Source organism: Pygoscelis adeliae, unplaced genomic scaffold, assembly GCF_000699105.1.
Source record: "Pygoscelis adeliae isolate BGI_AS28 unplaced genomic scaffold, ASM69910v1 Scaffold75, whole genome shotgun sequence".
Taxonomy (NCBI): domain Eukaryota; kingdom Metazoa; phylum Chordata; class Aves; order Sphenisciformes; family Spheniscidae; genus Pygoscelis; species Pygoscelis adeliae.
Genome location: NW_008824772.1, coordinates 845,010 through 859,325, shown reverse-complemented (window position 1 = coordinate 859,325; position 14,316 = coordinate 845,010). Strand labels below are relative to the sequence as shown.

Genomic DNA, 14,316 nt, shown 5'->3' with positions numbered 1-14,316 from the left:
CCTAACCATGAGCCAAGGCCCAGGTCTCCCTTTATCAGCTCCAGCCTTGCCAGACTTGACCTGCATCTCCCAGCGGTACGGATGCGATCCCCGCAGCCCCAGCTGCAGGAGGGTCTGTGCCAGCCCCTCCTCCTGGGATCTGTCTCTCCATGGGCTTCAGGACCATCACTTGCCCAGTTTTGAGGCACAAGCATCGGCACTGGATTGCATGTTTCCCAAGGGACCTCAGATAATGTACTGATAAGCTGGGCTCAATCCTGCAAGCCCCAGCTGCCCAAAATGCCTGTCTGAGCTACCGGGGCAGGAGCTGCCGTGAGGAAGAAGCAGCCAGTCAGGTTCTGCCAAACTTGCTCATCCCCCATGAAACATGATTATTAGGAGAGCCCCACAGCAAAATCTATTGCCTTTCTTCTGCTTACAGCCAGCTGTTAAAAAAAAAAACCAAACTTAAAATCATTAGTGTCGCATATCCGCGCAACAGAACGAGTGAAACATCCAGGAAACAGCGAGGAGGAACTTGGGCAAATACCAGTCCCGTGGAGCTGAAGATGCATCTGCAGCCTGGCTGCTTGTATTAAGATCCATGGTTTGGAGCAGCGGGGATGCGTGCGGACCCCACGCTGGGGCACTGATTTCTCTGCCCTGCAGACAGCAGCGCTCCCAGGGTGGGGACGTCGTGCTGTCGAGGGCGGCCGTGGTGCACGGGCTGCTGGAGCTCGTGCTCCTGCCCGTCCTTCCAGGGAGCAGGCAAGAGCGGGAGCTCAGCGAGGAGCTGCTGAGGGCTGCTGCTCACTGCCGGGGGGGAAGTTTTTCTTCCACCCTGAGCACCCCGTAATGAACGCTGTAGGCAGGAGCCGCGGGCATGCATGGGCAGCAGCATCCTTTGGCAGCACAGGCAGGCTGCCCAAACAGTTTTGGAGGTAGCCGAAAATCGATGTGAGAGGTGTTTTTTGAGACTGTGTATCAGTGAGGGGAAGCTGTCTTTGAAGAGCTGACCGCTGTATACAATCTAGCCTGACTTAATGAAATGGGTCTCCCGATAAAGCCTCCACATCAACTCCGGCCCCGAAGCTGACAAGCTTCAGCGTGCAGCCAAATGCAGGACGGATCACGTATGGCTGGAAACACACCGAGCAATCTGCTGGTAGAAATCACCTTTCCTACTGAATCTCAGAAGTTTTAAGAGAGACCCCCTGGTGTGCATTCCTCGGGTCCACAAAGGCCATCTTGCTTGCTGAATCCTGTAGGATTTCTTTTGTCAAACCTCACAGCACTACCCAAAAACTGTTCTGACCATGCCTCCGTGGGGAGAGCCACTACGGTGGCTCCCGAAAGTGGAGCTGGCCGAGCGGTGCCCTGCCTGGCCCGAAGCACACACCAACAGCTCCCGACACGGCTGGAAACCTCACCGACACGGCTGGAAACCTCACCGACACTGATAAACCCGCAGAAAGGTGGCAGCTGCTCGGGCAGGTAACTGGCGGCGGCGCGGGCAGGTAACCAGAAACCAGCCGTAATCGCCGCAACCATCTGCAGCCAGAGCTGGGTTTGCTCTTCCCATCCCGCAAAGCCTTCTGACCACGCAGAGCAAGGGCGACGCAGCCCCCTCCCAGCACGTCGCAAGCACGGCACCTTCGCCTCACCTGAGGCTTTAGCCTGCTGTCCATCTCAATAACGCCTGAGCCTTTCTGCGTAAGATCAACGGCAGACCCGAAAGCGCTTAATCCACCCCACCAATGCAAGCAAGAGGCGTAACTGAACTTGTTTAACCTCTTGCCGCAGGATCCTTCAGCAGTCCTGGCACAATCAGCAGCAACATCCACATTCCCTCTTGTTGAGGCCACTTTTTATGAGCCCTCCTTGGGCTTCTCATCTCTTCTCTGATCTGTCCCTCCTTTTCTTTAATGAAGAGGCAGTTTTCGACAATCAGCAACAGATTTAATGTTAGACTGAAGCTGCTTTTCCTCGCTCTGAACAGCTGAGCCTCTGAAGTCTTGCTTGAGGTCAGGGGAAGGCAAGATGTTTCAAAATGGAGAGGAACTGCTGGGTCTGAGCACTGCTGTTTCTCCAAAAGTATGTCTAAGTTCAAAGCCGTACTCGTGGCATGGGCTGCGGGTGAATATTCCATTTTGTCACAAGTTTTGAGGTTTTTAAATGTCTTTTTCTTGCACACTGGAAAACAAACAAAACCCTTCCCATGTTTCCGCAAAGCAGAATGCTATCAAAACATTTTTGTTGGATAAGGTCAGGTTTTCTCTCCCTCCTCCTCCACACAGAAGTGACCGATGCCCGAAACCCCCCTTGAACGCGTCATTGAGACCGAACATCTCAGTGCTGAGAAAACAGTGAAGTCCAGTGAAATTCAGAGCATCAAAGCATCCCGACCAACCCTCCTTACGCACTCACGCAGTGGGAGCCAGCGCTGCACTAGCTGGTAGACCAGAAGCAAAACACGTTACCGTCAGCAACGGAGGGGCAAAACCAAAGTCCTAGCTGCAGAGACTGCATCTGGAAGCTCCAATTGCTAAGCCACCGTACCGGGGAGTATTTTTGGAAAGCGCCTTCCCTCCCACACCACCTCCTCCCTAACATTACACACGTAAGTTGCTCTGTCAGGTTAATGACAGCACAGGATTTTGACAGATCAAAGTTCATTTGATAAAGCACCTGCTGCTGCACAGCAGGGGTTTGGGGCTGCTTTTATACGGCATGGTCCCAGCAGGAAGGCTCATTCAGGAGCAGCGTGATTCCTGCTTGCTGGCATTTGCTTGTCCCCAGACCACATGTTCAAGAGCAGGCTCATCAGAAGGAAGCAAAGGATTTCTCTCTGGCCCTGCGGCTCCTTCCAGGTGCCTGGGCCACCAGCTTCTCCGTGGCCACACGACTGTGACCAGAGGAGGGACATTTTAAATATCCTTCTTGGGTAATGGGGTAGGACAACTAGAAAACTCTTGTTCTCAGTTTGCAGCAGGTTATGTCACCGGTAACTAAAGAGAATTGGTCTCAGGTTTATGCAACCCGAGCTGGATTTAGGCAGTGTTGTTTCAAAGGGAGTCATGAGCTAGTCACCTTTTATCTAAATAACAATTTGCATCAGTTAATAGGAAAGTGCCTCACAAAGGTCAGCCTCAGCATATGGAACAAATCCTGGGATCCCGATAAAGTTTTTACTTCCTCCTTTTCAGGCAAAACTCCAACAGCAGGATATGTAAAAACGGAGTAAGGGATTCAAAAGTCTGCCAAGTCTACAACTTGAAATGCATTACAATATTCTGCTGTATTAATGCATTACTGTTATGAAGACACCGCTGATTACAACCAGATCATAGCACGGTACCAACATCTGTCCATTTAGGGGTTAGATACTTAATAAATGTGTGTGTAATAGGAAAAGGAGCCGGAGAGACACTGCCAGGCTTAAGTTAGATTTTAAAAAGCCAGTATCTTCTTCCAACAGTAACTGAGAAAGTGCCATATAAAAATCATAAAACGGTTTAAAACTCTGCTATGCCTTTCATCTTTGTACTTGAAAAAGGAGTTTCCTTTTCAGTTAGCTTGGAAATGAAGAGACTGGTGAGGTTCAGGTATGTCCCAGTTGCATTCCATAAACTAATACAACTGACTGTAAACGCAACAGGGAGTATTAAGTTTTTATTTCTAAATGATGGTATTGTTCAAATTCAAGCTATTCCTGGCAATACTAAAAATCTGCACAAGGCACAGAGGTCAGATCTGGAGCTGAACGTCATTCTGCATCTGCTCTTCATTCAACTAGTTTGTTCAGATCCATCTCTAGTTCTTAGGTTTGATCAGCTTTGCCCCATCCCTAGCTGCCATTTAGTGGGGGTGTACTTTTCCTGGCACTGTCCCTGTAACTTAATTAGTTATTTTAGGCTTCACAGTGAGCTGGGACAAGGTGGGGGCAACAGTATCTCTTCTGTAAGAGGTTAATACTTTCTTCTTAGCATGAGGGCTGAATTGCAGTTTTAGGGGTCCCGAATGCTCACAGGAGGAAACTCATTCTCGTCATCAAGACACACTGGTCCAGTTGCAAACTCATGCTCTGGGATAACCTCTCCTCGCAGGGCACCACCGTCCTCCGAATAACCTGTCCAAGTAAAAATACAAAACATTACAGATAAATGGATGGAAGGAAGCTGGAAACAAACAGCGGAGACACTATTTTATCACCTTTTTAGCACAGAGCTTCTTTCTCTGGCTTTTTTGGCAGAGCTCTGGGGAACTGCAGAAGAGAAAGGTATCTCCATTGACACTACAGATCAAGGAATGGACTACATGGCTAGCTCCTGTGGCAGAAGCTTTCCTCCTCCCACCATGAACGCAAGCACCAATTTCAGAATAAGATCCACATCTGTATGTGGGCCTTTAGACTCAGGAATATGGCGAGATAGTCGGCCGGTCTTCTCCTGCAACAATTTAGTGCTAGCTTCTTTAGGGTAAGGTGTAACAGGTTCGGGAGGATCTGTAGCCATCTTGCCACAAAAATAGTGAGATCTGACTTCTACAGCCCCAGTTTCAGCTCCTGGAAACCAGCCTGGCAGCAGCTGCTGTCTGACCAACTGCGAAGCTGGGATGCGGTTACCGCTCTGCTGGTGAGCCCGTTTGTGGTGCAGCTCTGCACAAGGAGGAGGAGCGCTGGCAAGGGGTCCCGAGAAGCAGAGCAGAAAATGCCTGGCCTGGTTTTGGGGCAGGGGGATGAACCAGGTGAGCTCCAGAGAGTCCTGCTGCCCCAGTCTGCTTTGCACAAGTGGTGTTTCTGGTTGGTTCCTTGGAAGTTGGGAGACTTTCCACTTTGCCCCAGGTGGCTTTCTTGCTTCTGCCTGAGGAAGGGCAGATGCGATGCTTACCTGGCATGGTTGAAGTTGAAGGCACTGTACTTTGTCTGGCTACAGTTGCTGCGTAAGATTGAGGTAATGGAGGCCGAAGGTCATTTTCTTTGTTCTCCTCCATCTTTCCTGAGCCAAGCAGACTAATTGTACAGGAGCAAGGGAGGGGAGAAGAGTTAGTTCTGATCCCAACCATTCCTTCCCCAGCAGCAGCTAAGACAAGCACATGCATCCACATCTCCTTGAAGCACGTCACCCATCCGCATCACTGCATATAGGCACTGCCTGCAGCCCTAGCCGCGCTGCAGAGGAGGAGAGCATTGTGCTCTACAAGTAAAGCCGGGGCAGGGGGGGGGGAAGCAGAAGATAGGGAAAGCACTACTTCGGCTAGAGGACAATGCTGGCACGAGAATAGAAGGGAACAGATTGACCACAAAAGCTTTAGGTTACAAAGGCAAACAGTGTTTCTAATCAGGGAGGGGGCTCCAAAGGGCTTCCAACAGGAGCGGACTAGATGGCAAAAGCAGCGCTGGCTAGTTTAGGATGGAGTTTGAGCAGAGATATAGTATGATGTAACATAACTCATGACCCAAGGGCCCTTTTCAGTCCTCTGATGCTAAGAGGAACCCACATACAAAGCTGGCCCGCCAGCTCCGGATGGCCGCTTCGGGACGGGAGCGGGCGGGCGTCAGCAGTGTCTGAAGGCGGCAGGGCGGCCGGAGCACGCTGGACAGCGCAGCTTTGAAGTGCTTTTGTTTTGTGGCTTTTCAAAAAACTGCTGGCATTTTCCTGGCTGTCAGCCACCTCCCAGCTTAGAGCACATGTTACATCGCACCCCGCCCCAAAGGCTTCACATCTGGAGCCAAGTAGCCCAGATGTGGGGGGGAGGTTACATGCTTAATCGAATTTGCGTACAAACCGAACAGCGGCAGCGAAGGCTCTGCTTTGGCACTGCATGCCTGCAGGCGTGCATCTGTGCGGGTTTTTGTTTACAGAAGCTCCCAGCGTCGCTCCACACCATCCTACCCCCAAAGTCAGCTCTCCAGCACCCGCTCCACGCCTGGAGAAGGTGCTCTGCTCTCCTGCCACCGTGGTGGTCAGCGCTCTGCTGCTGGAGGCATCTCCTAAGGCACAGCCTGCCCACCTCTGCTGTCTAAGCCGAGATGTCCCACAACTGCCTAGGGATCTGAGATGTCTCTGGTTTCTTCTGCAAGAAGCCCCACTTCCCTGCCTGCTGACGTGGTTCCCACCCACGTCTGTCGGATCAGGCAGCTAAAATCACAAAGTCAGTTCTAACGTTCTTGCTCCTACAGCTCCGTTTTGTGCTTTCAGGTGAAATTTCCCTTAATTTTTTAAAAGATCAGCCTCTGTATCAGATGTGTCTGGAGGTATAGTTACCTGTGTTTCTTTATTAAGACACACTCCCCTCCATCTTGCGGGTCCAAGTTATAGATATAGAGATGTCCATCTGACGTAGTCACCAACAGTCGAGGCAGCTTCTGAATCCTAATTAGAAAAGCATCATGAGTCCAAACACATCTGCCCTCGCACACAGATACAGCACGCACCCGCGCTGCGTGCTCTGCAGGCACGGGTGCAAGATAAGGGGCCACAGCGGTGGTGTTCTGCAGAGATAGTCGTGTCTGCTCACAGGCTGGCGTGGCAGAGGGGACGCAGATGTCAATACATACGTGGAGAGAGCGCAGATGTTCCTTTGTCCGGAGATGTTCAGGCGGACAGTGGCAAAGGCTCGATCCTGGTTCATCATGCCTGATACCTGAGCAGGGAGGTAGTTGGTAGCAGCCTGGAACATCTTTCCCATGTAACCGCTCCAGCTTGGAGGCTCTTCTGGCCGGCTGAGGGGGTCACAAAGCAGCATCAGTGGGGCTACCGCAATCAGCCGTGACAAAACAGATCAGGAACAGCCAAAATGATCCTCATCTCAGATACGCAAAGGCTTTCTTTAGAGCACCTGCACACATTGTGTGCCAGCCCAGCTGGATACATGGGAAGGAGGCAGGGGACAGTGGCAGCTAATAAACCCAGAGCAGGCCTGGAGAGGCTGACAGCAGGGATGCAGCGTGTAGCTTTTCCAAGGAGCGAATCCCGCAGGACACAAAGCCAAAGAGACAGTTTGCAGCTGGTATTGCTCGTGGAGAGTACGTGGTGAGGAAATGGAGGCCTCTGCGTCAAGGCAGACATCTGAAGCAGAGACACCCCTGGGGCAGGGAGATTAACCCAGGCTAACCCCCTCACCTGTCAGTGAGATGCTCCAGTTTAAAGATGTGTACGGTCTCCGTGTTGCTGGAAGCACAGAGGAACTGGGAATCCATGCTGAACACCAGAGAGCTGATGTTCACATACCTAGGGCCAAGCAAAGACAGGACCGGTCATTTCATGGCATACCGTTCAAGGGGAACTGCTTGGTTTTGCTCACAGAGAAGAGGACAGGGAGGAAGGAGACCCATACACGGCGAGGAGCACCCTGCCTGGCTGCTGCTGAGCCTGCGGGCTGACTGACTAGCATTTCCCTAATCCCTTTGCTCAGCAGAGCTAGGGGTAGCCTCAAGGTAGTGACAAACAGCCAGAGAGGTGGAAATGTCCTTGCTCACAGAGCTGCCTGTGGAGTGAACATCTGTGCCAGCCTCGCTACAGCAGTTAAAGCTTCTGGTACTGCAAAGGCCAGGGAGGATATCCAAGGCGCTGGGTAGCCAGATACATGCGGCATCTCCTCCTGCGCAGGATCAGCAGGGCTGGGGTGTCTTGGTCACGGCAGTTTTTGTCCTTGCAGAAGTGGGTGCAAAATCACAGGCAGGTCAGGGATGGGGAAGAGGGAAAAGTCAGGAAAAGATCTACTGAAAAATTTCAGGGAGCCTGCAGAAGGGCAGCCCACTCCCGCCATTGAGACTTGGGCTCTGCGCAAATGACTTAGTAGCTTCAAAACACCTCCTTTGAGAGGGCAAGAGTTGGGCTGATAACTTTGGGGACTTCATTATTTCAAGTAAGAAACAAGAAAGGACAGAGTAAATGGACAGATCTACTTCTGTTCTCTGCAGTCACCCTGTTCTGCAACACACTGAATTGAATCGCTAAACTTGCCGGAGGCAGCTGGGCACAGCATGGCTGTCTGACACAATGCCATTTCTAATATGCTCGCTCTTGTTTTCTTTCTGCAAAAGATGCCAAAGCCACCAGGATCTGACGTTTCCCTGTCCCTGTGTTTACATTTCTGCTCCAGGAGCCCTCTGTGTACTTGTCACCAACAGAAGAATGAACTGACCTTTTCATCCCTCGCCGGAATTCATAGAGCTTTTGCCCACCAGGAATGGAAAATACACGAATGACTGTGCCCTGCAAAAAATGCAAATGGAGAGATCACGCAGGAGCAGGGCAAAGAGCGCAAGCCCTTTCTCTGACACACCCAGGAAACTCAGGACGTGCAAAGGCCCCTCCTGTTTGCCAGCGGCTGTCAATGTGAACCCGATACACTGGCCTCTTACAAGCCAGAGTCCTTTTAATGCCCGTCCTCTGTTGGCTGTGTTTAAGAACGGGCAGCTCAGAGGTCCTGCTCTCCATGCTCCAGGCAGCCAAGCTGGCTGGGACACCCCTGCCAGCCGCAGGCAGAGAGCACGGGCAGCCCGGAGGGTGCTCGCAGCAGCGCTCACTCACTTTTTCGGAAGCACTTGCCAACTTCGAGCCAGTGGAGTTGAAGGCGAGAGCAGCCAGAGGCCCATCATGGGCAGGAATCGTGCAGGCCGTTTTCTGTAGGGCAGAAGGTAATGTGAGTGCAAAGAGACACGCTGCTCCTCGGGCTGCGTGAGGGCAGGGCGTACCCCATCCAGGCCTGCCGATACGGATTCGCGGGATTGTGTCGCACTTATGGTATCCCTTCAACATCCGCAGCGTTTCTTATCTTTGCGCTGCCTTGAGCTCGCTCCCCACCTACTACGGCCACTGTGATTGCAGAAAGCCCATTTCAGGGGCAGAGGTCCTCAGCTCCCCACCTCTCCAGGCTGCGGGATCGCGACTGCGCCGTCTCTGAAGCCTGGCATTTCTTTGCACAGGGACAGAGCTGGCCTCCCTGCAATTCGCTCGGCTGTACAGCAAATCCTGCTGCAGCGACACCACCCCGATGCCTGCAGGGAGCCCAGGCCCCCGCTAGTACCTCTCACAGCAGCAGCGTGTTTTCCCCTTGTGCTCTGCTCCTCCCCTGCTGCAGATCCTTAGCTCCTGCTGCATGTACAGAGCGACAGCCTTATGTAATCCAAAGCCCTGGCATAAACAGCAGATAATCATGACCCTGCTTCCCGCCAGGGACAGATTTCCTGAGGGGGGCTTTGGACACCTCACCCTCTCCGTGACTTCGGGTCCGGCATCCCTTCCAGCCCGCGGCATGGCAAAGCAGCTGCTCCAGGTCCTGCGCTGCGCCTGGAGCAGCTCCAGCCCTCCCTGAGCCACCCTGGTCACATCAATCCCATGGGATACGCTGCTGAAGCTCCTAAAGGAGCCTCCTGTAGGAACCCCTGTGTCAGCCTGGCAGCAGCCCTTGGACTGCGGGGTAATGGGTCACGTTTCCCTTAATATCCCGTACTGGGAGACGGATGTCCTGATCTCAAAGAGGCTGTCTGCCTCGCATGGCGTCCAAGCAAGGGGGATGGGGAACATGCCTGCCCCGGGCAATTCCCTTGCAGTCTAGCTTGGTGGAGTGTATTTAATTAATCCTTCCCAAAGGCCCTGTTGGCTTTGCTGTGGTTCTGTTTGTTTTCAGTCCCTGCTGACAACCAAACGGGCGAGCTTCACACTTACTTACCAAAGTATTTCCATCGTAAAGCGCGATCTCTCCGCTGGTCGCACTGCCGGGATAAGCCAAGTAGGAGTTGGCGTGGTTGATCGAGAGAGCGCACAGACCTGGCAAGGCGAGAAGGACGCAGCTGAGGTTGTTTGCTGGTGGAGGACGGAAAGCAGAAACGTGGCCATGGACACCGCAAGGGGGTTCAGGCTCTGTCTCATTTTGGGGCAGTGTCTGGCACCGGGCGCACGCTGGCTGCGCGCTGGCAATGCCTCGGCCGTGGGGACACCTGCTGGTATGGGACAGTACGGCTCACTCCTCCCAGCCACCGTCCCCCCCCCAAACCCTGCTCAGAAGGAGCCCAGGTCCTGCTTTTGGGCACACTCTTGGCTTCTCCCCCTTAATCATCTCCTTTGAGAAGGCAAGAATAGGTGTGTGAAACACAGCAAGGGACGTCTTGGTGTCAGGGCTAACAGGACTCCTGCCCAGGCACATCTGGGCACCTCCAGATGTGCGCAGGGTGTAGGTGCCGGGTCAGAAGCTCAGATAAGCAGCGCAGCGCAGACGCAGCCCTGGTACGAAGCCTGGCACATGAAGGCTGGCACGGCAAGGCCGTGGCTGTGGGGCTGGGCAGTGCCGTTTCCCTCTTCTTTGAATGGAAAAGGGAAGCAGAGAAAGACAAAGCAAATGCCACAGTTGTGCAGGGAGTTTCCCGCTGACAAGGAACTTGAACCTAGCTAAATTTTAACCACAGGGGGAATGCTTCCCCATAACGGCCATCTGTTTTTATGCCAACGTGAGCATAAAGGTTCCCAAACACCCCTTTCAAAGTGAGCAGGAACTACAGGATGAGACAGGGATGTATGGATGTGTGTGTGGGCACGTCCATCCGCCTGTCCCCCGGGTGACCTCGGAAAAGAGCATCTCTTCCTGCTTCTCATTTCTGCTGCTGGCTGAGGACCCATCCCAGTGAATCCTGTCACATACAGAAATGGGTCTCACTTGATTCCTGCGCCACGTGCGCGTGCTCACAGTCCTCCCAAATCCGACTCAAGGCTTCAGCATGACCTGAGCTTCCTGGCCCCCGCTGGGAGGTCCCACCTAGTCCCACATGCGGAGGAAGCCGCGGGGTTAAAGGCTGCCGGGGATGCTGCCATACTCCCCAAACAGGATACGCGTGCACGTATATGCACGGACGCGCACACACATGCCGTGCAACCCATCGTGTCAGGACACGGCCCTGGCCCAGGCCCAGCAGAGGGAAGGATCAGCTGAAGCTCTCGTTTTAGGTCATTGTTTATGAGAAGAGACTGCAGCGGAGCCAGGAGCTGCAGGATCAGCCAGGGGCCCCAGGGATCCACTCCCTATCAATCAGAGGATTTACATCATGCCAGGGATGGTGCGCACTGGGGACAAGAGGCGCAGCAGCCGCAAAGTGCAGGCAATTAAAAGGCACCCAAAGAGGGAGGGATAGGAGGAAGGCAGAGATAGCCCAGAGACTTCGCTTGTGATGAGCATCCTGTCTTTTCAGGATAGTCTTCCCCCAGCCTAGGCAGCATGGGGGGATCAGCGCAGCCCTTTCTCTAAGTGAAGGATCTAGAGAACGCTCAAGCTAAACAAAGCAAGCTCTGAGCGGCTGGTGTGAGTCACCCGCTCCCTCTGCTCCGCGCCTGGTTGGGAAAGGCAGACGGGAAACCAGGCCAGGGGAAAACACAGATGCGAGTGTACTGGGCTGACCTCAGGGATGCATAAAGAACAAGGATCACAAGGGACACAGGCAGCCTTTGAAGATGCTTCTCTGCTCTCGGCAGCCCCACAGCCCTGAGGAGGGTCGGTGCATGCAGTGGCGGGCTCACGAGGGAGGAGGCAGGGTGGTGTTGCTCAGGATGGCACCTCTGGGAATGCCACATCACAGGTGGCTTCCTCGAGCAGCACAGAAAAAAGCTACTGCATCCAAGAAGCCTGGCCTTGCCCCTAAGCCAGCAGGTCCAGGCGGATCTGGGGCCTGGGGGGAGCCATGTGAGGTGGTTTCCAAAGCTGCAGTTGTCCCCAAGATGTGCCCCCACGGCACACAGGTCAGCGTGAGTGCTGCAACCTCCTTAGTGCAAATCCTGCCCCTGACATGAGTCACATGAAAAACAACATCTTTGAGCACACATGAAAAAACAACAGGCTTGCCCACCGTGGGCATTTTCCTCTCTTGCGTGGAGGAGGCTGGACCGGGAGCCAGGTCCTGGCCAGGAATAGCCAGGGATCTCACTGTGACTGGCCGGTGGGTATGCAGCAAATCCCAGTCCTCACTCTGCTGGTGTTACCGTGCCCACGGTGCACACTCTGGGGGCGGCGGCATGCTTGCCGTGTGCTCCTACACCCCCCCAGCACAGATCCCCACTCCGAAAAGGGTTGTCCAAAGAGTGGTGAGGCTGGACTGCCTCAGCCTCCTGGACACGCTGTCCTCGAGGTCAGGCTTAGGACCAAAGCAGATGGTCCAGGGACAAAGGGAGCACGCGTGGCCCAGCGCTTGTTGCTCAGCTCATTTCAATGACAGCTGATGTGGTGAAAGAGTTTTAAAAAATTAAGCGCCTATGAAGTTCTGTAATCCGCAGCAGCCTAGTGCTGTCCCGGTGAGCGCTGATTGCTGTTGCTCTTAAATCATGACCTGATTGTTCAGCCCCACTGCAGAACAGCTTCAGGCCTGGGTATCCCTGCCCTGCCTGCCGCTGCTGGGCTTTCTCAGGAAGGTTTTAAACTTTAATTATATTTGCAGTATTTAATATGTTTAATCCACAGGGAGAGGCCATCTGTTGAGACAGAAGCCAGGCGTGAGCACATCAGCAACTTCCCGATCAACCACCCGTGAAACGATGCTGCAGCCTGTGACCAACCAGGATATCACAGCAATGCACGGCAGCGCTGCCGCAGGCGCTCGGCCAAGTTTCCCTCTCTGCGGCTAAAAATAGCTCCGCTCCCATGAGCAGGAAAGCCGGATTCACCCTATGCCTCACAGAGAGGATCTGTTCTGCAGCCACCTGCCCTGCCCCTTGGATTTGCAGCGTATATGGAATAATATCAGGTGGCAGCCCGGGCTCCTGGGAACTCCCTGGCAGGGAATTAGTGCTGTGCCTGGCTGTGTTTTCTGCCCCGGGTGATCTTCGCAGTGCTAATCACTTTGGGAGCTGACCCCAAGCCCATAAGTAATCACAGGAGCTTTCTACCTTAGTGGAGCAGTGCATGTCCGTGGCTGAGAGAGAACCTGGGTTAACCGCAGGTCTGCAGGGAGTGCCGAGCTCTGCAGCACGGTGTGAAGCTGCAGAGCTGACTCACGCCAGCAGCACAGGGAAGCGGGGCTCCTTCGTCCGGAGAGCAAAAATGCCGCGGGACTCTCTGATGCAGGGCACGGTGAAGGAAGGGCAGGGAGCCCCGGAGGGAGAGTTTCAAGCTGTCCTATATGTGGAGGGAAACTTGCGGTCCTGGCCTGCCTTACAGCTTTCCACTTGTGAAAGAGAATAAAGGCACACTGCGGGGAGCTGTGAGCTGCACAGACATCCCGCGCGAGGACAGGAAGGGATCGAAGGAGGTGAAGTCAAACCGTGCTGACCATTTCTGCTCTCCTGTGATGCATGTGCTCAGGACAGAGCGGGGTTTCTGCTCTCCCAAGCCCGACTGACTGCCTCCGCGCATTTCTGTCTCCCCAGTGCTGAATTAGGATACACAACCCACAGGCTGGTTTAAATACTAACACCAGCGTTGTGGCTCTACAAAGCTCCTGCAGAGCTGGTCTCTCCCTTTCACACAGCTCTCCCATGCTTACCTGTTGTATTTGGAGGCATATCCAGAATAGTCTTCAAAAGCTTCATGTCCTTAATGTTATGGATGTAAATTGACTCCTCCAGGCAAACAACCAGCCTCTGCAAAGGACACAAGGGACATGCACAGAACCTCACCAGCATGGGCACCGTGCCTCTGTCTGCTGCTCCCACAGTTCACAAACCCAAATCTTCACTGTCAGAAAAACTCAACAGGAATTTCTCATGGACTAAAATGTAACAGAAACATGATCTCTTCTGTTTCTCCATCCCCTCTCACTGGACAACCTCTGATTTTGTATGAGACTGCTTTTGAGAGCCGCCTGCATCTGGTCTTGCTTTAGAAAGCAGATAAAGTATCATGACTTCTGCTCTGCTACTCTAAGAGCTGATCTTCCACATTCCCAGACCCCAGGAACAGGAAGACACATCAGGGTTATACCCTAGCCATGGGGCCTTGATTGCCATCAATTCCTACCCCACCTTTTCTTTGCAGTTCTTTTCATAGCAAATTACTTTTTGATCATGAAGACCAGGCTGCAGAGAGGCTGCCAATCCTGCTTGTCAGTATGCCTACAGATGGGACTACGTGCCCCTTGCCCTGATTTTGTCCCGACTGGGGAGTGAACGTTTAGGTGATGGGCCTTCCACTGCTGCTAAACCTAATGCATCTGTTCATCAAATTAATGTTCTTTTCCCATTCGGCATCAGCAGGCAAGACTCTGCTTTATGTGCCCTGAGTTGTGCAGCAGAATTGTGTAAAAACGGGGCTGGGAAACATTTGTTCAGGGACAGTCACAGTGGTTAGTGTTTCACACCGAGTATTCACACCATCTTGGCAGATGGGTAGGGCATTTCCAAGTTAATGTGCTTG

The 14,316-nt window shown here is 53.2% G+C and overlaps 1 protein-coding gene across 1 annotated transcript in view; it reads right to left on the bottom strand.

The window, feature by feature from the left end:
• WIPI1 (WD repeat domain, phosphoinositide interacting 1) overlaps window positions 1-14,316 on the bottom strand; it is a 24,533-nt gene that overhangs the window by 1,145 nt on the left and 9,072 nt on the right. The window contains exons 4-12 of the mRNA XM_009323766.1: window positions 13,448-13,544; window positions 9,658-9,755; window positions 8,517-8,609; window positions 8,128-8,198; window positions 7,104-7,211; window positions 6,539-6,703; window positions 6,246-6,353; window positions 4,869-4,990; window positions 4,008-4,108 (exon numbers count right to left, since the gene is read on the bottom strand). Of these exons, the coding sequence (XP_009322041.1) occupies window positions 4,008-4,108; window positions 4,869-4,990; window positions 6,246-6,353; window positions 6,539-6,703; window positions 7,104-7,211; window positions 8,128-8,198; window positions 8,517-8,609; window positions 9,658-9,755; window positions 13,448-13,544 (963 nt within the window). The remainder of the gene's footprint in view (window positions 1-4,007; window positions 4,109-4,868; window positions 4,991-6,245; window positions 6,354-6,538; window positions 6,704-7,103; window positions 7,212-8,127; window positions 8,199-8,516; window positions 8,610-9,657; window positions 9,756-13,447; window positions 13,545-14,316) is intronic.